The 26,147-nt window shown below is 47.6% G+C and overlaps 1 protein-coding gene across 1 annotated transcript in view; it reads right to left on the minus strand.

Annotated features, from left to right (window-relative positions):
- Window positions 1-6,089: 6,089 nt before the first annotated feature.
- Window positions 6,090-26,147, minus strand: part of LOC119454028 (extracellular serine/threonine protein CG31145) — a 63,109-nt gene continuing 43,051 nt past the window's right edge. Inside the window, exons 6-12 of the mRNA XM_037716043.2 lie at window positions 21,496-21,588; window positions 20,029-20,141; window positions 19,773-19,926; window positions 19,168-19,304; window positions 18,641-18,722; window positions 17,503-17,816; window positions 6,090-15,524 (exon numbers count right to left, since the gene is read on the minus strand). Of these exons, the coding sequence (XP_037571971.1) occupies window positions 17,534-17,816; window positions 18,641-18,722; window positions 19,168-19,304; window positions 19,773-19,926; window positions 20,029-20,141; window positions 21,496-21,588 (862 nt within the window). The 3' untranslated portion in view covers window positions 6,090-15,524; window positions 17,503-17,533. The remainder of the gene's footprint in view (window positions 15,525-17,502; window positions 17,817-18,640; window positions 18,723-19,167; window positions 19,305-19,772; window positions 19,927-20,028; window positions 20,142-21,495; window positions 21,589-26,147) is intronic.

Raw genomic sequence — 26,147 nt, forward strand, 5'->3', positions numbered from 1 at the left:
TGATTACGGCATTTACACAATTCTAACGTGCTGCTTTCCCTTCCCAAGAAAACTTGGCTGAAAATTGCCTTCATGGTGCAATCTGATGCTTAACAAAAACCGCGTTTGTGGCATTCGTATGCTTTACCGCATAACCCAAATGTATTGCGGCGAAGCTGTTTGTAAACATATCGTGCGGCGAAGCTGGCTGTAGGAAAGCAGCCGCCATTGTGCAACACGTGTTAGACCCTTACCCATATTTCTTGCTAAAATTCGGGTGTGCTTTAGATTTCGCTGTTGTTCAGGGGAGCTTTAATGTAATTTCTACGTCAGATTTTACGCCCGCTTGATTCGGAGGCGTCTTAGAATCAGGCAAGTATTTGGCTGATTCTATAGTTGCCATATGAGTCAGCGATCTGTTTTTTTTCTGCAGCTCGCTTAATTCGACCTGCCGGATAACTCGACCATAATCGTCGGTTCATTCGTATATATACGAAGGTTATAAATATTCTTCGCTTCCAATGCGTATATATATATATATATATATATATATATATATATATATATGCATTGGGTTGTGAATGCATGTTCCCCGAGACACTACATCAATTTGTACAAGAGGAAGGACCCCATGCTTTCATTTAATTACAATTACACATTAACGATCTCGATGGGACTCGAGAATGATTTCGTTGAGGGGGGCAGGGGGTGGTAGGCACATACGGGACGTCAGAGATTTTCGTAATTTTGTCAAGTCCCTCGCAACTAAAAAAGTTTCAAAATGTGCAGGTGTTCAGTAAGGACATTGCTGAATAAGCACACTAAGGTTTGTTTGAAATTACGGAGAATTGTTGTAACTATAACCCTTTTTATCTATCTATTTTAGTACTTTTGTTAAGCAAATAAAAAAAAACTAAAGCAATTGGTGCGCTGAAACCTCTGTCAAATATTGTTCAAAAAGTTGGTTTTTGACCGAACTAAAAGAGTAACATTGACATTGTAATTTCCTTCAAAATGAAAATTTCAACCTTGACAACTCCTATAAGGGCAATTTGGGAAGGCAAACTTTTTTGTGTGAAAATACCCAATTCAGATAACAAGATTGTTTTAGTTTAGTAGATGCACACTACAAATTAGAACAATTGGGCGAAATTTCGCACTGCAATTTTTGTTATTTGCGGAGATACTGTTCCTTTTTGTAAGCAAAAAAAAAGTCACAGTTTCGCCCTAAGGGCGAAGCAATGAATGCGATAGCAACACAGCAATGACATACGAAGTAAGGTGAGCGGCTTTGGTAGCAATATGAATTGTAGTAAACATGAGCTGATTAAGTAAGCAGGTGTGCTGCGGTGTAAGTAGACCGACATGAAGAGAGACTCGATGACCACGAGAAGGCGCGTGTGAAACGGTGGTGTTGATGAGAAGCGCTTCCCGTGGGCAGCGCGTGCGAAGGGACACACCTGTAGCGCTGCACTGCCGACCCGGGCAGCATTGCATGTGTAGCGTGCGTTGGAAAATGTGGCCCGACTATTACGAACTGATTGAACAAGTGTGGTGTGAGCGCGCACAAACAAACATGAATAGATCACACTGAATGACTGCAGACAACGACTCTCAAAACGCTGGCAGCAAGCGTACGCCGCAGCTAGCGAAGGTACAGCGGTGAGCACTGTTAGGGTGAACACGCGAGCGCGTGGCCGACGGCACTGTCAGCGCCCCGTTACGGTCATCACTGGAAACATTGCGCATGCGCATCACGCCTTCCGCGAAATAATTGTTCCACCGCGCGCATGACGTCATGAATGCACTTGTTCGTCGTCTGCTAGCCGCATTTTTGTTTTCTAAGCCCATGCATCCTGCATTTTAAGATTTCTTTAAACATCTGTGCTTGAACAGAACAAGACAAAAAAACTTGTATATCTATGGGGGCGTGTCTATTCGTTCCCTTCAAAGTTGTTGTGCATGCAACGCCGTATATAAAACAACCAAACATCTTTCGCAGCCGTTCATTATGTCGCCAGATCGTATTATGGCTAGGGTTCCCGATGATGAACGGCGCTCAATTGTCGATCTTTCCCTGAAAGATTATTCCCAGCGGTATATTGGCGCTTTAGTTAATAGGCCCCTGAAGACTGTGAACAGGATAATTCAAGCCTACAAGTATGAAGGTCGCATTCAGGATGCACCCCGCGCGCCCCGCCCTAAAGCTACCACAGACGATGAAGACGCCCTCATAGTTGCAGCTGCTGTTCGTAACCCTTTCTTGCCAGCCCCAGCAATACGCGAGGACTTGGATTTGGACGTTTCGGACACCACTGTTCGACGTCGCCTGCGTACTGCGGGCCTTCGCAGTCGCGTCGCAGCGCAGAAGCCACTACTAACGGCGGCAAACAAGGACGCACGACGGCAGTTCGCTGAGCTGCACGAAGCATGGACATCAGAAGAGTGGGGTCGCGTCATCTTTTCGGATGAGTCGACGTTTTCGACGCGACAAGACCAAAGATTGCGTGTTTGGAGACTACCAGGCACACGGTGAGGCAAACTTCCTGCTTTGAAAAGCAATTGTTTTAGTTAACGTCACAATGCCACGCAGGAACGACCCGGACAACGTGCAAGGTGTTTCTGCCAGTGGGAGATCGAGTGTGAACGTGTGGGGTGCTGTTTCAAGATATGGTTTAGGGCCCCTGCAACGTATACGTGGACACTTATCGTCGGAACAATACTGCAACATTTTGAACAATGTGCTGTTGCCATATGCGAGCAGTTTATTCCCAGACGGTGATTACCTGTTCCAACAGGACCGGTCACCGATACACACGGCGCGGGCTGTCAAGGAGTTCCAGGCGGAGCAGCACATGCAGCTACTGGAATGGCCTCCGAAAGGAGCGGACCTGAATGTGATAGAAAACGTGTGGGGCCGTCTGAAAGCTTCTTTGGCAAGGAAGCCCCTTTATTCCGCGACTTCGGACCAGTTGTGGGCGCAAGTCAGCAACGAGTGGGAAAGGCTGAAAGCCTATCGGGAATATGTTCGATCCCTTTACGACTCGTTACCGTCCAGAATAGCTGCAGTCGTTGCTGTAAGTGGTCACATGACTCGCTATTAGATTTGCTCATGTTTTTATATTTGTTCTCATGGTCTTGTTTAACTTGAATTGCAAAAGTGCAATTTTCTTGAATAAAAAGTTTAATAATTATCCCTCTTACACTCACTTTTTTCCTTCACGCGCCAATCTTCAATCCAGATGGACCTTGAAATGCAGAAGGTATCAGCTCAGCGAACAAAAAATGCGGCTAGCAGACGACGAACAAGCGTATCGATGACGTGATGCGCGCGGTGGAAAGAGTGTTTCGCAAAGCACATGCTGCGCATGTGCAATGTTTCCAACGATGGCTGTTACGCGGCGCTGATAGTGCCGTCGGCCACGCGCTCGCGTGTTCACCCTAACAGTGCTCACCGCTGTACGTGCGGTCTATCGCTTCAACGGAAACTGAGCGGCGAATGCACGGCGCATAAAGGTCAGAGCCGTGTGGAGATAAGCGACGGTGCGAGCGAGCGACGAGCGCGGTTGTTGGCAGAGTAGAAGTGCGCCCCCCCCCCCCCCCCCCCCGCTCCCTCCGGCGCTGGCTTCCCGCTTCCTTGCTTGCGCGTGGGAGATTGAGTGCGTTCGCTCCGCTCGGGCATACGGCGCGCGGCGAAGATCTTATCTATAGGGAACCTCACGGCGACGGCAGAAATCCGGTTGAAGTGTCCATATAATTGCTATCGCAATAAAAAAATAACGGTGCATTACAGAAATCGCGTTTATAGGTGCTGTGAAGCGACAAGCCCGCAATTCATCACGGTCGTAATTTCCCATGTCGATTACCAGTCATTCGTTTGCAAAAATCCTTGCTGGCAATTACTCTAGCTTTGCTCTTGGGATTGCTTTTGAATAACTGCAGCGAGATGCCAGCGATTTTCATGGGGCTCGCCCTTGTGAGCTCGGCTTGGCCACGTTATGTATATAGTCACGTAGTTGACGCAGGGTAACAAACAGGTGTCTTAGAGTCGGCGCTTATTTTTCAGCTCTGATGAGAATTAAATGAAGCATGCCTGTCTTCTGAGTGATGCATATGAACACGACAACCCTGTATGTATTAAATTTTTAAAAAAGGACTTCAACTACGACGAACAATATCACTCGTGCACAAACAAGCGTGCTGCCGCCAACGGTCAGTAACGTCATTTTATTGCGATAGCAATTATATGGACAGTCCAAGCGGATTTTTGCCGTCGGCGTCACCGTGAGGTTCCGTATAAAGTCCAAGGGCGATAAAATCGTTGCCGCGCACCGTATGCTGTATGTGCGAGTGAAAGCGCGTGAGGGACGCGCGCTTTCACGGAGAGCGAACGCACGGCGGAGAGCAAATGCGAAGTCTTACGTCGTGTGAAAGGCCGTGGGGGGATGGGAGGGAGGGAGGGAGGGAGCGGAGGCGACGTTTAGCTGCGGCACCAAACGCGTATCTTACGACCAGGCGTAAGGGGAACTGGCAACTCAATCTCCCACGCGAAAGAAGGAAAGCGGGATGGCAGCGCGGGAGGGAGGGGGTGCGGCTTCTCCTCTGCTAGAAACTACGTACTTGTACTTTGCGCGGCCGCGCGCTGTCGCGCGCACCGTATCTTAAAAGCGATCTCCACACGGCTCTTACCTTTGTATGCGCTGTGCTTTCGCCGCTCAGTTTCCGCTGAAGCGATAGACCCACGAACCTTCGCTCGCTGCTGCAGCCGCGCTTGCTCACGCCAGCGTTTTGAGTGGTTGTCTGCGGTCATCGAGTGTGATCTATTCATGTTTGCTAGTGCGCTCTGACACCATGCTTGTTAATTCAGTTAGTAAGCGAATGTGGCTAAGTTTATACAGCCGATAAAACTACTATCCTTACTCCGTATATTACTACTCTACTAATTTACTATCGCAATTGATGCTTCGGTGAAAGTGCCATTTTTTAGTGAATGTTTTAAACACTGAAAAAGCTAAAATCAGTTACAAAGCCACAAATCTAAACTGTAAAAGAAACAAAAATTTCTTTTTCGTGTTTCTAGCTTTTTGGAAGACGGAGTTGTGTCAACTCGTTCTGAAGCCAAGCTGAACCTTATAGGGTGGCGGTAACTTCAGTAACTTCAGCGTCATGCTTAAAGCACTTATAGCGCTCATTTCTGCACGAAATTTGGAGCATATATTCATTATTAGACATATTATGTGTTTTGGTATCAAAACCGGAAAAATGATTTTGTCAAGGCGATTGCCTACCAACTCCTCTTAAGTCGAGAACCTGGGTAACTCGAAAGCACTTATGCGAATAACAATATATATATATATATATATATATATATATATATATATATATATATATATATATATATATATATATATATATATATATATATATTGTTATTGCCGATGCCGCGAACGCACGCGCCCCGGGTAACATGTCCCTTGGCGTCAACGCGTCATCTGCCCGACCTGAAAGGCAGCACCGAGCGTCAGAAAAAGCTTCGATCAACGCTTCCCTTTTCAGTGCCAGTCGAAGCCCAGTCGAGGTATATATATATATATATATATATATATATATATATATATATATTCAAGAGCGGGGAGGAAAATTCCATTGTTTGTTTGCGCGGACAAGCGGGAATCGCGGACATATCATTGGGTACACACACGTGTCAACTTGGCTGCGACTCAGCAGCTGGCATGATTTGGCGCTTATTGCAGCAACACTTGAATAATTGTAGAAGCACGTTGAATACAACTGGCTTTGTGTGTATGCTGCTTCTCACCAATACACCCCCCACCCCCCATCGCTTCCTAAATTTCGCTAAACCAGGCGAGACGATGAGTTCATTTCGTCGTTTCAATGTTTTCTACGTTATCAGGTTTTGTAATATGCGCCGGGAACTCGACGACACTTTGTGATCCAGGAACCTTGTGAAATCAAGTTTTGTTAAATCGAGATTTGCAGTATTCGTTTATGCCGCAGATTTGCAGTATTGCAATGCCGCAGGTTCGAATAAAAAAATAAAAAAGGGGCGACGATCTTGATCTAATTGACACTCGGACGCACAAGGAATCTCAACAGTGGCATATATCTTTTATTTGTCACCTCTGTACAAAATAGACATATGTATATTATATTCACGTACGTCGTTACAAGTGTATACAATAAACCCTTCAAATGGAGGTTGTAAACTTCCGTGAACGCAAGAAATCCCCCCTGCCATGTACCAAAGCGGAAATGAAGTAGCGTGCGCCAAGTGGAGAAAAAATGGCGCCCACTTTCTGTGAAGTTCACCGAAATGAAAAAAAAGAGAAACTCCGCAGAAGAAAAAAAAAACAGTAGAAAATAAACACCACTGCACTTTTACGGATAGCTGCGCGCTTCATGCGATGACAGATACTAGCAGCCCAGGAAACAAAACCGATGTAGGCCCAATGTCGGGCTACATTGGCCGTACATCGTACAAGGTTGGCCCGACACATCCCCATCTTTACAGTAGTACTCGAGAAAGCTCCAGGACCAGCATGGAGAGTTGAGACGAAGATGCATGAGGCATATAACACCCTCTCGAGGAAGTGATATGGTTTCACCAGATTCCAGGCAACGTCCTTATCAAGATATGCAGTGTCCGTTTCGTACTGACGTTGGGAAAAAAAAGCAGACAGAGTCACCATATCTGACTACGCTTATGGCGCCACCAGCCGCATTTAGCACAACAGAGGTCATGGTTCCGTCGATCAGGCTATTCTACACGCTGCCTCCATTAAATCGAGGTATTTGAGTCATTCTTCATTGACTGCTGCGCGCCGCAAACCTTCTCGCAAGTCGACAGCAACGCGTGACGTGTTGCATCACGCGGTAGGACAGTCCAGAACTCGCTGTCTTGCAATGATCACACTACGTGGCGCCGCGATCGCCGTCAGATATGGCGCAGACATACATACCTAGCTTATGGACAAAGCAGCGGTCACGAAATAACGCTCTTTTCTTGCCCGCGTGGTAACCGTACAAAAGAAAGCTCGCAAACACAAAACATCAAGGACCTAACGCGCGCCTGCCGGTATCTGACCGGCAGCGTCTCCCACACTCTGCGTCACAAGAACGTGACACTGGAGCGGGAGTGGCACAGCTAGCGTCGGCCAATCAGGAGCACGATGCCGCAAACGCACGCGCCCCGGGTAAACATGTCCCTTGGCGCCAACGCGTCATCTGCCCGACCTGAAAGGCAGCACCGAGCGTCAGAAAAAGCTTCGATCAACGCTTCCATTTTCAGTGCCACATTATTTTGAAAGAGAGATGCTCGGAGGAGCTAGAGCAACAGAAAATATCTACGTCTACACCACGTATGACTGATAGTGCCAGCATTGTCATCGGCCGGTCGCGGGAGAGTGTCGTTACGCCAAGAACATGACAAAAAGCAGTAAGCAGTCGAGAAAAAAAAAAGAAACGGAAGAGAAGCGCAATCGAACAGCTAGCTGCACATCAGTTGACATGGTTTGCGCACCATCGTCATGTGCCAACTGAAACTGGTACACATGTCGTGACATGCCAGTTAAGCACGCAGTATAACAGTAGGAGCGACGCAGATGTCACAAAACACGTATATTTAACATGATATGACATAAGTGGCTCTTTCAACGCATTCCATGTAGGAGAAACGTCGTCTCGCCTGACGGCGTTCCATTTGCGGGCCTGATCGAATTCCGGCGATCAATTCAATGGCGTGCGAACGAAGCTTACAGCGCTATGCCCGTTTTATTTGTTATACTATAAAATATGTACGAATAAGTGACGAACTTCAGCGGTGAAAACACTTGTGGGGCACCTCTATACCCCCAATACCACACATTTTTTCTAGCTTATTAACAACTCGCATCGAACAGCATTCAATTCATGTCAGCAGTGGCCGTAGAAAACGTTTCCTGACATTACAGTGGTTGTTGTTGATTGGTGGTGAGTCTGTCAAGTGAAAATATACTGATGTTGCCAGGAAAGAAAGTATTCCTATAGTAGTGTCTTGTGCGAATGATGTTAGTAAAAGAGAGCGAAGAACACAAAATGTGGCGAAAGCATAGTAAAACCCCTGTAGTATATTTCATCTTGTTCCTCGTCGAAATAAAGCCCAGTCGAGGTAACCGGGTAAATAAGAGGGGAAAAGAAATCGTTCAAGCTGAAGTTTCTCTCACATTTTTCAACAGGATGACTTTAAGCAGTCACAAAGTATTCTTAGATTCGGGTGTAACGACGCCGTTATAGTACACTCCGATATTGAGACTTTATATCCTGTCCATGCACTTATCGGAGTTTACGGAATGGCGGAACACGGAAGACGGGGATGGCAGAAGAAGCGCTGGTTGCGACGCCTTTTGGTGGTTTGTTGAACTACAATTCGTTTCATCATTTTTTCATTATGGCGATTTACGTGCCAAAACCACGATTTGATTATGAGGCACGCCGTAGTGGGGGACTCCGGAAATTTAGAACACCCGGGGTTCTTTAACGTGCACCTAAATCTAAGTACACGGGTGTTTTCGCATTTCGCCCCCATCGAAATGCGGCCGCCGTGGCCGGGATTCGATCCCGCGAGAACTACAATTCGTTACGAAAGCTTTTCCGTTGCAAGACTTCTCGCAAAAAAAAGTCACGATATGCGAATGATTATGCTGGTGCATGTGCCAATAGTAATCCTTAGTTGCAATATATAATCCCGCACGTGAGCTTTAATTGAACTCTAAGTCACAAGATGGAGCCACCAGCACTGCTGCTCCCGTCTACGTTTTGCTGTATTACGTAAATTGTAATACGCCTATACGGGTAGACTAAACTATATTACAGCACCCTCACTTTTATCCCAGTCCAGTGGCCACAAAGTGCTGTGAGCGTTTGGTGTCCTGCATACGCGCGCTTTTGTAAAGGACTTTCAAGGTAAATTAGTTTTTTTTCTGTCTAAGCATCTTACGTGTAGGGCGAACTCTATATTTGAAACTCATAGGTAGTTGGAGTTAGATCTAGTGAGCCGGTATACCGGCGATATGCACCACCGTATCACAGCTTCTGCATACATTCAAAGGGACACAAAAGAAAAACACTAATTGAATATCAAGATTGATATAGATAACACTTCTGCAATACAAGATAGATCACTCTCGCCATTATCTGTGACGCCGTTGGCAGGAAAGGACGAATAAGCAAAAACGCCGATGGCGACGCCATCGTAAAGTTTGCGCACCAACTCTCTCTGACGTCATCGGATTTCGCAGCGTCTGGTGGCGTTCGTGTGATTGTTCTAATAAAGAAAGACTACATTTCACTCGAAAGTAGGCGAATGCTCAACCTGGCAATGCTTTTGGGAGAACACTTTAACCCCCCCCCCCCCTTCCCCCTAAAAGAACAGGAAGAATCGAATTGCGAGGACAATATTGGGAAACCTATGACGTCACAGAGACATCGCCGGCGCGGGTTTTTCGGCACGACATTCAGACAGGGAAGTTTAGTCTTTCAGATTAGCGGCAAATGACCAACATCATTAGCCAGAGCGATGCCGAACAGTCTTTAGAAGCCATACGCCACGTCTATACTCTCAAGTCTTTAGTGTTTCTCCTTAGTGTCCCTGTCTCAGCCACAGATGAACTAAGTTGGCTAAGTGCACCAACCAAAAAATAAAAAAATAAAGGGTACATGTATGGTAGCCCCTAGCGACAGACGCGTATACTATACAACACTGGCTTCCAACGGCTACCACCCCACAGGTCGAACAACGCCTGGGGCCGGCAACCAATACGCGCGCGAGATATGTATACCACCGTCACATTTTTTTTCCAGCCACCAACAGGACGCAATGGCGGAGGCACCGGAGAGTCATAGCCCATTGGGAATACTCTCCGAGTACGTGGCACGCCGTACACGGGTTCGCGCACCAATGCACAACCACTTCTGACGTCCTCGCAATCTCAGTATAGTGAATAGGCGAGTATCTCACAGTATAGGCGAAGCCAACGTAGGCCTAACACTGTGACAGAAGGCAAGGTAATGCCAATGTAGGCCCTACACGGGACGACGGTGGCTCGCGTTGGTTCTACACTGGGCCCACATTGGCCCTGCCTTAAGGGTTGCTAGGGATAGCACCTTTGCGTCTGACCGGTCAAGTTCATCTCTCGAAAGCTAGACGACATCGGTTGTAGTAGAGGGAGGGCAGTATAATCTCCAGCATTGTATGAAAAAAAAATATCAGACGCTAAGCAACCATTTGGAGCCACACAATTGTTCTAAGCTTGCGCAGATCCACGCTTTTCGAGTTGTCTGCGCATGCTGTAGAGTATAACGCTTAGCCCGTGTACCACGTGCAGTACCAGGACAGCATTCCTTGTGTGCTATGACGTTCCGCTACAAAGTTAAGGTCCCGGACACTGTAATTATAGCATACGAGGCTTCACGAAGCAAGAAAGACGATATATTCGATTGTCACCGGGAGGCTTTGAGAGAAGCGAGAGGAAGGCCTTCGAAGAACCAACATCGGCTGTACACGTATAAGGCGCGTATTTTCGGGGCTTTGAACGGGGTTCGAGTACGCACACACACGCACAACATATATAACGGAGCTGAGACGGCACAAGTGTTCCTTCTACACCGACGCTGTCGCTCATCCATGGGACACGTACTATACACCGCACGCCGAAAAACCCACAAAATACAGTTCGAACTGTGCCTGTACACAACCATTGCAGTGCGTTTCAACGTGACACTCTTTGAACACACGAGTTCTGAGAGACTCTGCGATGCTGAGACAAAAAAGAGGAGACGTCGATACACTCAGAAACACACACGCCTTACCTTATAAACACTGACCATTCGTTTATCAGTGAAGCTCTATAAAAACAAAACGTCAGCCCACACACGTCGACGTATAGAGGAACATGCGAATGCGAGCGCACCTGGTGGAGGACGCGATAAATGCAAGAACAAGGGTTGTGGCCGATGCCATGCGACTGCCACACTACGCGCACACAGAGGTCTTCACGCAATCTCACAGCAAAGGCACGCACGCACCAAACACTCACGCTCGTACAGTAAACACACTTCCTCTCAACTGAATTCACAGTTTGGCTTCCACGTTGGGACATTTTTTTTTCCTTCGAAAGGATTGATTGGACTTGCCGAGCATACGAAAGTGCCCGAAACGATTAAGCTTCTAAAGATAACGCCGTCGTCGGTAGTTCCACGAACTGCCAAGCGTGCTGTATATCAATGCCATCTAGATAGTTCAAGGCCTACGCACTTTCACAAGTGTGAATTAAAAAGTGTGAAGTGAATTCAAACGTGTAGGTCGACAGACGGCCGATACAGTTCAATGGGGGAAGCGTGCAACACTCAGCGCGATGTTCATTCCAAGGCATGGTCTTTAAGCGTCGGCCTACCTACAGATGACGTCACAATCAGAGCTCGCGGGTTTTGCGGTTTTGTGAAATGTATACCCGGCGAGCGGTTTTCAGCTCCACCAGCAATCGCCACGCACCTCGCAACTCCTGCAAAACACGTAATCTTCGAGGCGAATTTCAATGAAATTGTATGACGCGCGTAACTATTAAAAATAATATCATGTGCCACTGACGTCACAAGCAACATGTGGTTTGCCAATAATTATGCCAACAATACCGGACGGCCTCAGTCGGTTACCAATAATCCAGCAGGCACATGCGTTAGTGGCGCTGACAAGTGAAAAACGTTGCAGTTAGACTAGAGAGCTTTATATCACACAGGTACAAAAAAGAAAGAAAAAAAAAAGCTTTGAGGGAGCCATGCCTCATCAGCAGTGCGATAAGTGTAATCAGACATCCTGAAGCAAAAGATAAAATACGCCGTACCGACTGACAGTACCTTGTGCGGCGAGATATGGAGAAATAACACGATGTAATCTGTGTAAATGCAATGCTATCGTTAGCTTCGCGAAAAGGCGCTTCGTATCTTCGACGTACAAACTACAATTAACTCGAATAACCGAGGAGGCTGTCACACGTAGCGGTGTGTACTCCGAAGCTGCCAAGAGTTCAATTGGAACTCTTTATCCAAATACAAAACGTGACTGACATCATAAAAGGAACGTATTGTAAACAAGAAAAAGATATACCTGAAATTGAGCAAAAGTGTAACCTTTTGTTAGGCAAGCGCTACCGTGAGCTCGCATTATTGATATGTGAAGCGCACTGGACGCATCACGTGACGCTGTTGCGGCGCCGGCATGAAGCTACATTACATGCGCACATCATCATCATCGTCGTCCTGTCAGACTGGCCAAGAGCCTTGGTGCAATAGTGGCGACACCTTTTGAAAATGCGCGTAGCCAAAAAAAAAAAAAAAAAAAAAAAAAACGCGACGAAACAGTTCTGTTGTGCATAAGCTTGGTTCAACGTGCCTTCACAAGATGGCGCCACTGCCACAGTGGCTGGCACTTACGTCACAGTTTGACGGCAGTACGGCAGCGACAACGCGCGCAAGTACGGCGAACGCTCGATGTTTTTGTGCCTTCAATAAACTTCGCGACTGATACAAAAACGAAAATTGTGCCCTCGTAGCCAGTCGTTATCTCTCCGTTCCGGTAAACCTAGACAAGAAAAGTGCAATATACGTTCTACTTAACTGTGACCGAGAACGTAACACTTCTCTGCACCGGTAGACACTCTGCTCAATCGAAGTCCGGCGAGCGGCCACAAACGACCGACTGTGGCCGCAACCCACGTAAGCATGATTCTATCATCTTACGTGTGCTTAGTAGGTGTCACGTCGGGCTAAATCTTATTTCTCGACACGCTCAGGAAACGCCTGGAATTTGCCACCAAACGCTTTTCCTTTGTGCGCGAAACAAGGTAGTAACGCACCCCAATGCCGAGGTGGCAGGAGAAACACACACGTCGAACACTGACACGCACATCAGCTCGAGACGACACACGGTTTTGGCGAAAGGCGGAAATGACGTCATCGCACGTCACCAGCGACGAGAAACGGGCAAACACCGCCGTTAAATGCACAGGTCCGAAGCGTACGTCACGCTGTAGCTAAGAAACATATGCTCCCTCTCGGCAACCGTCTTATTCAGGTGCGCACGTGTTAGCACTAACGTATGGAGAAGGAACCGGGAACAGCAGCACTCCTGGCGGCACGTCGCGACGCTGTTTATTTAAAGAGAATTTTATAAACGTTCTTTGGCATTGCGCAACTTTTCTTGTCGGGGGATGGTTAAATCCTACGCCAGAAGTTCGCGCCACTCGCAAGACGCCCACAGTAGCAGATGAAGCATAACATAGACGTACGTTCGGATAATAACTTCTGCTACAAACTTTGACTGAACGCAACTTCACAAGGGGGGGGGGGGGGGGGGCGCAAATACAAGCGCTTCCGTTTTCGGATTCGTCTGGTAACCGCGCCAATGTCAGTAGGTGCCACTTGGGGCTGAAACTTCGATCAGGAATCGCCTGGCAATCGCCACCAAACGCGTTTCCTCTGTGCCCGAAACAAGGTAGCAATGCAGCCTCGCTATAACGAAGACAGCGGGATGGCCCCGCTATAACGAAGTCTGTGCGGGACGGACAAAGGTTGCGTTCTAAGCGATAAACCAATAAAAACGAAGGCATTCTGAATAGTGCATGCCGCACAGCTCTGGAAAAGCGAAATAACACAATTAGTTTACAGCAGATGTTTAGTGCAAAGGAGACAGACGCACATTATATATACGACGAATATAAATAACAAGACGGCGAGAATTTTGGTACCAGCAGAACTTCGGCAAAAGCGGAGGTGCCACAAATGTAATGATACCATTGCGGGACTGGCGGCAGGACGTTGAGTTTAACGGCAGTTTGAACGAATCGACCTCGTTATAACGAAATTTTACTGCGCAGCTGATGACACATACGCCGCACATGCTACAAGGAAGAGGACGGCAGAGAGTTTCCTCGGAAACGGCATGTAAGCAAAGACCAGAATAAATTTAAATGCAGTAGAAATTATTATGGAACCACTAGATATTTTTCGTGGCGTTGCGAACAAAGAGTGATAATTTTAATCCTCGCTTTACAGCGTTAGAACGTTAGAACGCAGTCAGCAGGTGGGAAGAAGACTGCATATGATGAATGTCTTGATAAAATTTGGAGGACGCTTAAGCTTCGCCTTCAAGAGTGGAACGCGATAGCATCCAAAGATCCTCGACTGTTTCTCACGCTTCCCGGCAACTGCAGCATATGTAACCGTAATGTTTACCGGGAAACGCTGGACGGTGAACGCTATGCACGCAGGCGCGCTTTCTGGTAGAAACGCGGCCTCTTTCGTGGGCCGGCCTTCTTTTATTGTTTGCACCTTTAATATTTCAGCCTGAGAAGATTTAGGATAAAATGGCATGCGCTGTCGGTGTTTTGTTTCGTGGCATTTGTTTGTAGGCTGTCACTCTAAAAAATTCCGAGGAATAACTTTGTAAAGAATGCAGCTTGCAAAGTGTGAGCAACTTTAGTGGTAAAATATATTTCGAGCGCCTGCGTGGTTGGGGATGATTTCCTCGGCCGCGCGCGGCAATGCCGACGCCGGATTTTCTGCGACACGGGGCCCTAAACGCTATCGCGGTAAAAAAAGAAAAGCGGGGATGTCGCTATACGTATATGATCACTATAAACGTAATACCGAGTACAACCACATTTCGGCTAATGGTGCTTCATTCTAACCAGTGATAGTATATCTTAGGACGGCGCGACGTTATGTCGAGTAATGCTTAAGCGACGGGTGACTTCGTTACAACGAGTGTTCACTGCAGCCTGAAGTTTAGACAACTTTCGTTATAGCGAGCGTTCACAGTAGCCCCAAACACCAGACGAGCCAGCGAATACGCCTTCAGTCTATAGTGTGAGACGCGCGTTCCTTCGAACACAGAAAGCTGCAGAGCTGCCAAACGTCCAGAGTACCCGAAAGAACGAAGATTAATAACGCATATCCGGCACGCGCGACAGCTGATGGACCCAGTGGCTTAACTTCAATGACTTGCGATGACTTCAAGCAGCTGCGCTTCTACGACACTGCGCGCAATTACCGAGAGGGAGCACAGGCAATGCGTCGCTAACACGGTACGTTTCCGTGCAGCAGGGGCCACCCGGAAAGGTCTGCTTGCCCCGTCGACGACGTGGTTGCCGCAGCGAACCGAAGCCTATGAGCGTCGCAAGCGTTCAAGCCAGCGGCGAACTCACTTGTACTGTCAATCACTTCGATCATTTCACAAATGCGGGGACGTCGAAATAACAAAGAAAGCAAGAAACATGTCCAGTATGCACGTCCAAGCGTCCACTTCACGGCGCGCTGCGTGTAACACTTTCGACCAGCGAGAGCACAGTTGGTCAGGCATCTCCGAAGAGGACGGCGCGGCGGGTTGACGAAATCGCATCGGACGAGTCCTGGTCGGTCTAAGCCTGCGCTGGTGTCCATTGGATGATCCTGGCCACGGAGAGCGACCTGATATGTACTGGACGTTTCAGGACCTGCGGGCAGCAAAAAGGAAACACAAGGGAACTTAGTCATGTGTTAGCACAGCTGATCTACATGGAGTCTTGCGATTTCACCGTTTCGGATGAGGGGAGGGGGCTGGCGAATTTCTAAACAGAAAGCTTGCCCCTTCGTATATAGACTGCTCATAAGCAATGTCTTCTTAATTTTTTTATTGCTTTTTTTGTCTTCACCGAGCTAACAAAGATAACGAGTAGCCAACGAGAAAGCTATACTATGGATCAGAATTGTGATAAACTGACTGACCCATTAAGTGTGAAACAATGTGCAAGCAAAGAACAAGAGTACAAAGCTAAACGTTATAGAAGCCAAAGAAAATCACAGGTTTGCGTTACAGTGACGAGATAGTGTTTCACACACGTTCTTGTCCCTTTAAAGCGCGGGCAAGAAACGTGCACAGCGTCTCTACTCACAGCGTCCTTTTAGACCACTATCTGACAGACACGAACGGTTTACGTTCATCCTTCAGAAACGAGGCGCACGCTCGAACGCACCCATGCATAATAAACAGACGGACAGATACATAAATTATCATACTCTACGATGGACCATATCCATGCCATCAATCAGGTAATCGAGAAATCTGCGGAGTACAATCAACCTCTCTATATGGCTTTCATAGATTATGAAAAGGCATTCGATTCAGTAGAGATACCAGCAGTCATAGAGGCATTGCGTAATCAAGGAGTAGAGGAGGCATACGTGAATATCTTAGCAAATATCTACAAGGATTCCACAGCTACCTTGGTTCTCCACAAGAAAAGTAGAAAGATACCTATCAAGAAAGGGGTCAGGCAAGGAGACACAATCTCTCCAATGCTATTCACTGCATGCTTAGAAGAAGTATTCAAGCTCTTAGACTGGGAAGGATTAGGAGTGAGGATCGACGGCGAATATCTCAGCAACCTTCGGTTTGCAGATGACATTGTCCTATTGAGCAACAATGGAGAGGAATTACAACAAATGATTGAGGACCTTCATCGAGAAAGTGCAAGAATTGGGTTGCAGATGAATATGCAGAAGACAAAGATAATGTTCAATAGCCTGGCAAGGGAACAAGAATTCAGGATCGCCAGTCAGCCTCTAGAGTCTGTAAAGGAATATGTTTATCTAGGTCAATTACTCACAGGCGACCCTGATCATGAGAAAGAAATTTACAGAAGAATTAAATTTGGTTGGAGTGCATACGGCAGGCATGTCAAATCCTGACTGGTGGCTTACCACTGTCGTTGAAAAGAAAAGTGTATGGTCATTGCATTCTACCGGTGCTAACATATGGGGCAGAAACTTGGAGGTTAACAAAGAAGCTCGAGAACAAGTTAAGGACGGCACAAAGAGCGATGGAACGAAAAATCTTAGGAGTAACGTTAAGAGACAGGAAGAGAGCGGTGTGGATCATAGAACAAACGGGGGTAGACGATATTCTAGTTGACATTAAGCGGAAGAAATGGAGTTGGGCAGGCCATGTAATGCGTAGGATGGTTAACTGTTGGACCATTAGGGTTACAGAATGGATACCAAGAGAAGGGAAGCGCAGTCGAAGGAGAGACATACAGATAAGTCAAATATGCCGACAGATACATAGTTATATTAGACGGACGGACGGACAGACAGACATAGATATAGACAGATAGATAGATAGACAGATAGATAGATAGACAGATAGATAGATAGATAGATAGATAGGTAGATAGATAGACAGATAGATAGATACCGTCTCTCTGTATTGGGCAGATGACAAATGTAACCTCAGCCACGAATGAAAAATGTACGACCTAAACTTACTTCGTACAAAGACAGATCTATTCTTCATCGATCTTCCAGCCTCCTCCTCCTTATTTCTCAATTCTTATTTCGTGCTTATCTCACGCCTGCTTCCTCATATCAATCTCCCCGCGGTTGCTCTCAATTGCCCATACGCTTCTCGCATCACCGAGCGTGCACATCACGTACCGGCGGCGGAAGCGAGTGGAACGCGCGCTTTTCAGGCGTCGTCCACGATGATCACCTCGGCGGCCGATCGCTCGGACACGCACTCTCGCAGCACCTCGAGCACCAGCTGGACCCGCCGGTCCAGGGCGCTCAGGTGGGGCTCCGTCAGCACCGGGTCCACGGGGTCGCGGCGCAGCGAGCGACGCATGGCCGCGCTCAGCGGTTCCGGCCCGTTGTGGAACGACAGCAGCCGCCGCAGCGTCGACCGCCGCAGCAGGCAGCACTGGTACAGCGGCGCCAGGATGCTCAGCTCGTCGTGGTTGGGCTTGCCGAAGCTGCGCCCCCATGTACGAGAAAAATAAATAAACAAACAACGACACCAACGACGAAGACGACGACAACGAAAAAGTCGCAGTTTCGCCCGGCGAAAGAAACATCGATTGCGATAGCAAATTAGTGGACAGCTATACGAAGTAAGGATAGTAGTTTTATCGGCTGTATAAACTTGTAAACATAGGCAGACTAACTAAATGAACAAGCATGGTGTCACGCACGGACAAGCGAACATGAACGCATCTCACCCAATGACCGCGGAAGCTCGCTGTCAAAACGCTGGAGTGAGTAAGCGCGGCGGCGAGCGAATTGAGCTTCGTCCCGCCGCTCGCATCAACGCAATCGTAGCCGCGAGAACACAGGTAGGGCGGACTCTGCCCCCGCCGCCGATGGCTTTCAAGATAACAGCCGCGCGGGCGGGTGCTCGCGGCTACGATTGTACGTACTGTATGTTAATTAAACCTGCATTAATTAACTTTGCCTTATTTGACGTCATCAACTGCCTCGATTGGCTCACGTGGACCTTTTGGACCTTGTGGACGATCTCGTGGTCACGCCAACGCAGACTACGCCGGATTTTCCGCCTCATGAACCATATAATGCTTTCGCATTAAAAAAATATGTTCTTCAGGACGCCAGCAACTTTCGCAACGTTTGCGGAGAAGCACAAGGAAGCATGTCCATATAGGAACAGGCACGCGCTCATTAAAAAAGGAGAGCCAATTATCTTTACGAGGCACAATTTTGGGAGACACCAAGTGAGGGAAATAGGCGTTGCCGTATAACGCGTAGAATCCCGAAGGAACAAGCATATATAGCGGCTCACCCTCGCCCATGGTCGAGGTGTAGCGGCGAAGAGTTGTTGCCGAACGAGAGGAACGTCTCGTAGTGGTGCCGGTCCATGTTGCCTGCGAAATGACACAAGTCCGCATGTACATAGATCACCTGCTGTATCACACACGTCAAGGACACATATATCGAACCTAATATTTACCTTAAAAAAAATCAACGCCTTTGTTTTCCAGTAGCAGCTATAGCAGCGGCTTGGAACCGAACTAGACAATTAAATGTCGATGCCAAATGCCTTATACTTAAAGAACCACAAAGCACAAAAGCCGATCTTCCCGAGAGGTTTGATCGGGTTGCAGGAGGCCAGCGGTACTGACTCGTAAGCATTTCTATTAAGCTGTCGAGTTTAGGTGCAAGGGTCAGAGTGCAAGAAGGAGTCTGTCGGTGAGACCGAGCGCGAGCTCGTGTCCGCGGACGTGTGCTCGAGCACTGAAGCATACTATATGTATATGCACCGTGGGAGGGATGAAATAGTCGTTTCCTTCGCGAGCGCTCTATACGCACCTATGAGGAAGTCGAAGACGGCCATGTCCATGAGGTCGGGCAGTCGCCGCCCGCGGTCGTAAGGGGGCGTGCTGCGCACCTGGACGCAGTAGTCGTCGTCTAGCTCCCACTTAGCTTTCCGCCGCTTGTGGTACGACCTGCGGAGGAAAGAAAGAAAGAAAGAAAAAAAAAACATCAATGGGTCGGCCATATAGGTCGAGTCAATTAGGGCTATTTTACGTCATTCCTCGCAGGATATATCTACGTCATATCCTGTCTCCCCCTACTTCATGTTCTTTCCTGCGCCCCCCTGTGCTGTCCTCCATTACAATGGTGAAGGAACCACGCGAACAGGGGAACACAGCTAATGAACGAAGGACGAAACGCTGGCTACCATCTGCGTTATCTCCAAGCTAGTTCACAGGAAGTCGTCGGAGACGAAGTAGTCAACAGTTGCCGTGTAAGGTATGTCTCAGGGACTAATTACTTTTACACTTCGTCAGAGCACTGACCCAAGGGGTGCAAACGTTTTCGAGAGTGAGTGATCTCTGCAGGAAACTTTGTACGGCATTGGTGAGAGGAGGCTCCTGCCCATTATTAACGAAGTGCGCGCCGCATATATATACCTGCGCCACGGATGCCTCCACGATTTGCGAGGCGCGATGTCCTTGGAAGGGAGGAAGACCGCGAAGCTGCCCTCCAGCATGTCCGGGTTCCCGCAGATTGCGTGAGACGTGTCGCAGTAGTAGCTGCACTTGCCGTGGAAGCACAGGTTGTTGGCTGCGCAATAAACGACGAAAGAAGCGTATAACGTAAACTATATTCAAACCCGTAGAGAGAGCACTGTGCACGGTCACGTGCGTCGATCAGATCCACGCGTACCCGGAGAGACGAAGAACGTCTTGAGGATGTCCTCGTCCGTGATGGCGTAGATCTCGGTCGTCATGTTCAGCGCTCGGCCAACCACGGGTGGCGCCCGCCGGAACCCCAGGAGCCTGCGCGGAGTCACGTTACAGTCGAACGCCTTTGTATAACGAAGTGCTTGGGGCCTCCGAAATCATTCGTTATACAGGTGACTTTGTTGTAAAGATCGCGAAAAGGCAAAAAAAAAAAAAACTGACAGGGCGCGTGCCCCCCGAAAACCCAAATTCACCACCAAAATGACACAATGCTCATTGTTACAATTCCACAAAAGCTATAACAGTGCAGAAAAAAAAAAAACACTTCGTTGGAAAGATCTGAGCACGTACCGCGCCACTCGCAACAGAAGTGGGACATTCCTTCGTTATACAGGTCATTTCGTTGTATAGAGGCGCTCGTCGTAGATGCGTTCGACTGTATACCGCGGGCATTCGAACGCATTTTTCGCTGCGTTTTGTTTTTCATACCGTGACTGCACTTACAAGACTGGTCTCTATATAGATAACACACTTTGTGACTGGAACATTCGCATGTCGCCGATACAACGTCGCTCTGACTAAGCATAATATATAGCACGCTATGCCTGAGTTAAGCAATGCTCTTATTTCCCGCTATTTCTTCATCTCCACCATTTTACTTTAATTTTATTTTGTGTTTTTCCTACTTTCATTAGCCGCTTTAGGTTATTTTTGATTATCGGTATAACGGGCCCTTTAAGTGACTTATATTCCCACGGTCTCATCATTTAATAATCAACGGACGACGAGCACATGACCGCATATACTTCATAGACACCCAAGTCTGCATTTAGGCACGCCTTCACGAGATCTCCCTCTCATCTTACAGCTCGAAGCACACTTGTATAGCGAGAAACACACGGTATTCAAACCCAAGAGGGGTGTGCTATCCAATGTACGACCATGCAGTCTCATCTTGTCTTGTGTTGTCTTGTCTCCAATACTGGCTCATACCCACTGCGGGGGATTGGCCAAGAAGCAGGCGGTTTGGAGTATGTTTATTAGAATTACAACAAAAACCATCAACAACCGCATCCAACAACTTTATTTTTTTTTTTTGCTTCAGTTACCTGATGAAAATAGGAACACATATGCCTCCTGTAGGGGTCAAATATCCCGAATACACTACTCAGGAAAGGTCGTAAAAAAGGAAAAGAAAGCAAGGAGAAAATGTCAACAAGCAGTACACACGCGAACACAAATCACAAGGCACACAAATAGCGCGCCACTGCTCGTGACTCAGCACTGCGAGCACACTACAGAACGCATGCTTGGGACAATCACTGCACAATAACAGAAAGATGGACAAGTATTTTTCACGTGTTATATTTTTATACGTGGTATCGTAACTCGCACGCTATCCCATGATCATCCCATAATCTACCACACCAGTGCTTTCTATATCTTTTACCTGTCGAGGTGGAAGGCGGCAATCTCACTGTTGTGTCGCTCGAAGTCGACAAAGTAGAAGTGGTTCGGGTTGGTCTCTGTTTCACGAGAGAACCTGCGCAAGAATGAAAAAAAATGTGGTTGATCCCTCTTATATAGGAATCGGTATAGAACACGAAAGTGAAACGTGTCTTCACAGAAGTAGTGTAATGTTTATTGCACATTGATATATAATGTCTATTGGTGTTTTGTGGCTAAAGCGCCCTTAGGCGTTGATGCACCCACGCTGACGCCTGGTGGCACGTCTCCTCCATCACGACTACCAACGTCGATGACCATGAGCAACCGTCGTGCATATGGAAGCTGCACTACGCTGCACACGCTAGCACAACGCGAAAGACGAAGCACGTAACTGACACACTAATACAACGCGCAAGACAAAGCACGTAACTGAATCGTCACCGAGTCAAATCAGCGCGTACAGCGCGTCGTAATTGCAGCCTCCGCGATCAACTTCAGAAACATTTTCAGAGCTAATTGCGGAGGCCACGCTCCGCTGTGCTGAGTACGGTGAACGCCACCTAGTAGTGCTTCTGCGAGAACGCGTTGGTAGTGCTTCTTGATGCCAGCGTCCCTTCGAATGCTGGCATCGAGGCGTCGTAGTGCTGAGACCACCGAAGCGTTCACTGTCGGTGCGCGTTAGTGTCATAATGCAGTACTTCTCTTTTCTGCTCGTAGGCGGCGGCACCGCCCCGAGCAAGAGCGCGGGTACACGGAGGAGTGTTAGATATATAAGGCGCGTCTGTGTAGCTCTCTGCAAATGCGTTTGTGGCGCAATGGGTTAAACGCTCGGCGATCTATCGTCGCGGACCGAGAGGTCGTGGGTTCGATTTCCAAATTTTGCATGTTTGTGGAACTTTTTCTTCTGGTTTCTTTCTTTGTATTATGTTCGTGTATGTTCGTGTGACGTATTTCCGTGACGGAAATACGTCAGTGAAGTCTTGGTGGACCCCGGCATAAAACACTTTCGTGTTAAAAAAAAAGAAAAAAAAAGAGGAAAAATTAGGCATAGAAGTGGGTAGGTGCCACTGACATCTAGGCTCTGTATACATCTATACATCCAACGCGCGTATTTTGGAATCTGGGTGAATCGAAACTTTCGTGAAGCGTTTAGTTGATTGCTCTAAAACTAAGTGCCATGCCTGCAATTGCCTTAATTGTCCTCTATTCACGTTTTATATAGGTTTGTGCGCAGTGTGTACGGGTCACAGCTTCAATGCGATGCAGTGATCATGTTTTGCACGCTGCACCGTTCCCAATAGTAATTTGTTCGTTTATTTACATAAAAGAAAAGATAGATAAATAACGGGAAAAGTAAGGGAAGGAAATTGCTACTGAGAGCCCTAATTGTCTATAGCGTAGTTTGATGATACCTGAACAGCGGTCAACAATGGAGGAGGGCGGGGGGGGGGGGGGCTACGTAATGTACGCCCGAAATGCGAACAGTTCCCGCGAATGCACACTTTGAGACTTCGACACGCAATGACGTCAGGAGGACGAAGGGGATACAGTCGTACCCGGATATATCGAAACCCACATATAACGAATATTACTGCGTATAACGAACAGCAGTAAAATCCCCTTGAAAATTTTTGTACTACTTTTATATTATATGTCGAAATACCTATATATCGAACTTTTCTTGTGATCCCCTTCAGATTCGATATATTCGGGTTCGACTGTATATGTTGAGGACAGAAATAGTGAGGACAGATAGAGAACTATACGACACGAGAGAAAGAGAGGGACAAGGCTGAGTATTATTTATTTTCAAGTTAACGCTTAATAAACTTCAGATATAGAGCCGTAAATCAATGAATGAATTGTCTGATGTTGGTGGGCGCAAAAGGTATAGGAGCAAAACGTCCATAATTTTTTCCAGTCACGCTGTTGGATCAACGTTCCATTGCAAGGTTATGCGTTACGCAGTTGCGAAAACGGCTTATTATACGCAGTAAGCGTCACAGCCCCGCTAGTCAATAGCGGTTGTCAAACAAAGCACGAGCTGCCACTGCAGTGTGACGTCAGGGCTATCTCCGAGCTATAGCAGCCATTGCCTTATTCGATAGAGGCTTCGACGAAAGTAGACGGACGGGAGATTATCTGGTAGTGGTGGTGTTGTATCAGGCGGGGTTACATTATAGCATGGCCTGCTTGGCCGGCAGCTGTTCGGCCCGAGCTTCTCTTACGCTATTAGTATACGGTCGTTCCACCAAACGCCCATCGGTGTTTCCCCAAACGTCCATCAATTCCAATGCCTCTGAAGAACGCAATCGACAGTCGTAAGCTCTTTTTCCTGTTTATTCTGGACCCTTCAGGGGAACACGACGTCTTGAAAAATAGGGTGTGGAAGAACTCTCCTTCGGATAAATGGTTTCCAGCGCGAACGCACTGACACTGACAGAAAGGGATGACGACACACGCTAACTAGCAACTAAATCTGTGTGTGTCGTCGTCACTTTCTGTACTTGTCAGTGCGTTCTGCTGGAAACCATTTATGCCGTGTGCGACCAAAGAGATCAGGCTAACACTAGTCTGAAGGAATCTCCTTTTTCTTCGCACTGCGGCGACAACCAGATAACTGTTCGACGTCACCGAAGTCACCACGCACGGCACAATAAAGCGGGAAAGTGGAAAATGCCAGCCTGAAATAACCATGCTTGCGTGTGGGTGGATCAGTTCAAATGCGATACGGCATGGCTAAGCCTCTTCGCGAGCAAAATTCCTTTGACGACACAGGGCTCACGCGGAGTTTTGTGGTGTGATCGAAAAAAAAAATGGTCGCGGATTGCGAGCTTTCCGTGCTGTAGATTCTTTGGGGGGCTCTCACTGTTTGTGGCACGTGACAGGGCCGAGCTAGCGCGCACGATGTCGTCCGCTTTTTCATTTCCTTCAACTTCCACGTGGGACGGAACACCGCCGAAATTTTCACATTACAGAACTGCCTGCTCCCGAGGTCTTTAGTCGCCGCGAGAGATCGCTTATTTAATTCGTGACGTGGTATAGGCCACGATACAGCGAATGCAGCGCTGACGTTGAGACTGTGAGTACCAATACATATCTCGTGCTGAACAACACGTAGGTCCTCACCGCGATGGCAATTGCAGCACTCCGAACGGGAAATCTTTCGAGACAGGACGGTGCACGTCACTCTGTAGCTTTCGCAGAAAGCTAAGCGAAGGAAAATGAGAAATGTCACGTCCTCCCCCCTAACCAAGCCCGGTGGACAGACGGCGAACAGGCCCTGCGTACTTCTGACAACCCACGAGTCCGAAAAACGAACAGCGCGACTCGGCCGAGTAACGTGTCTTTTTTTTGTTCTCTTCTCTTTTTGAGTTTCGGGCGCGGTCTTCTCGGCAGTTTTTCGCCGGAGCCTCGACTCGACCGATGTACAAGTGCGTGTGTGTGACGCGGTGAAAGAACTGCCATCAAGAACGTCCGCCCGAGAAGACCGTCAAAGTGTCGCCTGTCAGGACCGGGGAGAAATTGAAAGGCTTCGGCCCCCTCCTTCTTTCCCGTATATTACAACGGCTCGTCGTGTACCGGAGCGACGCGAACGTAACGAACATCCCACCACCAGGCTCGGTTCTACTCTGGAACAACAGCAGCGCGTGCGCTTGAACACCGTGCTTGAACAAACCCGTGCTTGAATCTACGTTAGAACAACCGTGCTTGAACGCGTGCTTGAACAATCATGCGTATTCTTGAATCTGTGCTATTAATGACCTTCCAACGTAGGTTCCGCTGACTAAATGGAACAATCTATTTGAACAGTGTTATGTAAAGAAGATTATGTGCAGGGTGTTTTTACACCGAGATGGGCAACAAAATGGTGGACACCTCACCAGCAGAACGACACCGTCCTCCACGTCGTCTTTGCCCAGCGATGACTCCTTCCTTTCGCCCTCATGTAGTCGCCTAGTAATATGTCCTATGCGAAGCGAGACTAAATAACCTAACCTAACCTAACCTAACCTAACCTAACCTAACCTAATGTAACCTAATCCAACCGAGTGTGTGCATATGGTGCTCGCGTTCAGAGGAAACAAAGATTTTACGAAAACGAGAACTCGTCATACATTCAAAAAGTAGCAACGAGAGAAACTTCGTATATTACTTCTTGTCAAATGTGAGGATATGGCACTTTAAAAGGTGGATATTCACGAATGAAACTTCAGCCGGTAGTTGAGCGCTGGTGCCGTGTGTACGTGCCTCCCCAATCTTCCGTCTTTTCGCGCTATTTTTCCTCCTTTTGTTTTTAAAAAAAAAACTTGCAGAATGTTGCGCTATCTTGTCCAAAACGCAGTTACTCGTTTTCCATATATACGGATTTCTCGGGGGAAAAAAAATCCCGTGTTTACTTTGCGATTACGAGCCACAGGTGTTGTCCACGTCACGCCCTGCGGCACGCGGTAAAATAATTTACACCCTTAAATGTGCATAAGGGTGTAAATCAGTCTATATATAACGCACACCCTTGCACCCTTATGCACATTTAATGGCGTATATTACTTTACGGTGCAGCCCCGAAAACCTCTCCAGTTTTCATTAAAGATGCCTCTGTGTGTGCCTTTGAGCTCCAGTAAAATAGATAGATAGATAGATAGATAGATA

Source organism: Dermacentor silvarum, chromosome 5, assembly GCF_013339745.2.
Source record: "Dermacentor silvarum isolate Dsil-2018 chromosome 5, BIME_Dsil_1.4, whole genome shotgun sequence".
NCBI lineage: Eukaryota > Metazoa > Arthropoda > Arachnida > Ixodida > Ixodidae > Dermacentor > Dermacentor silvarum.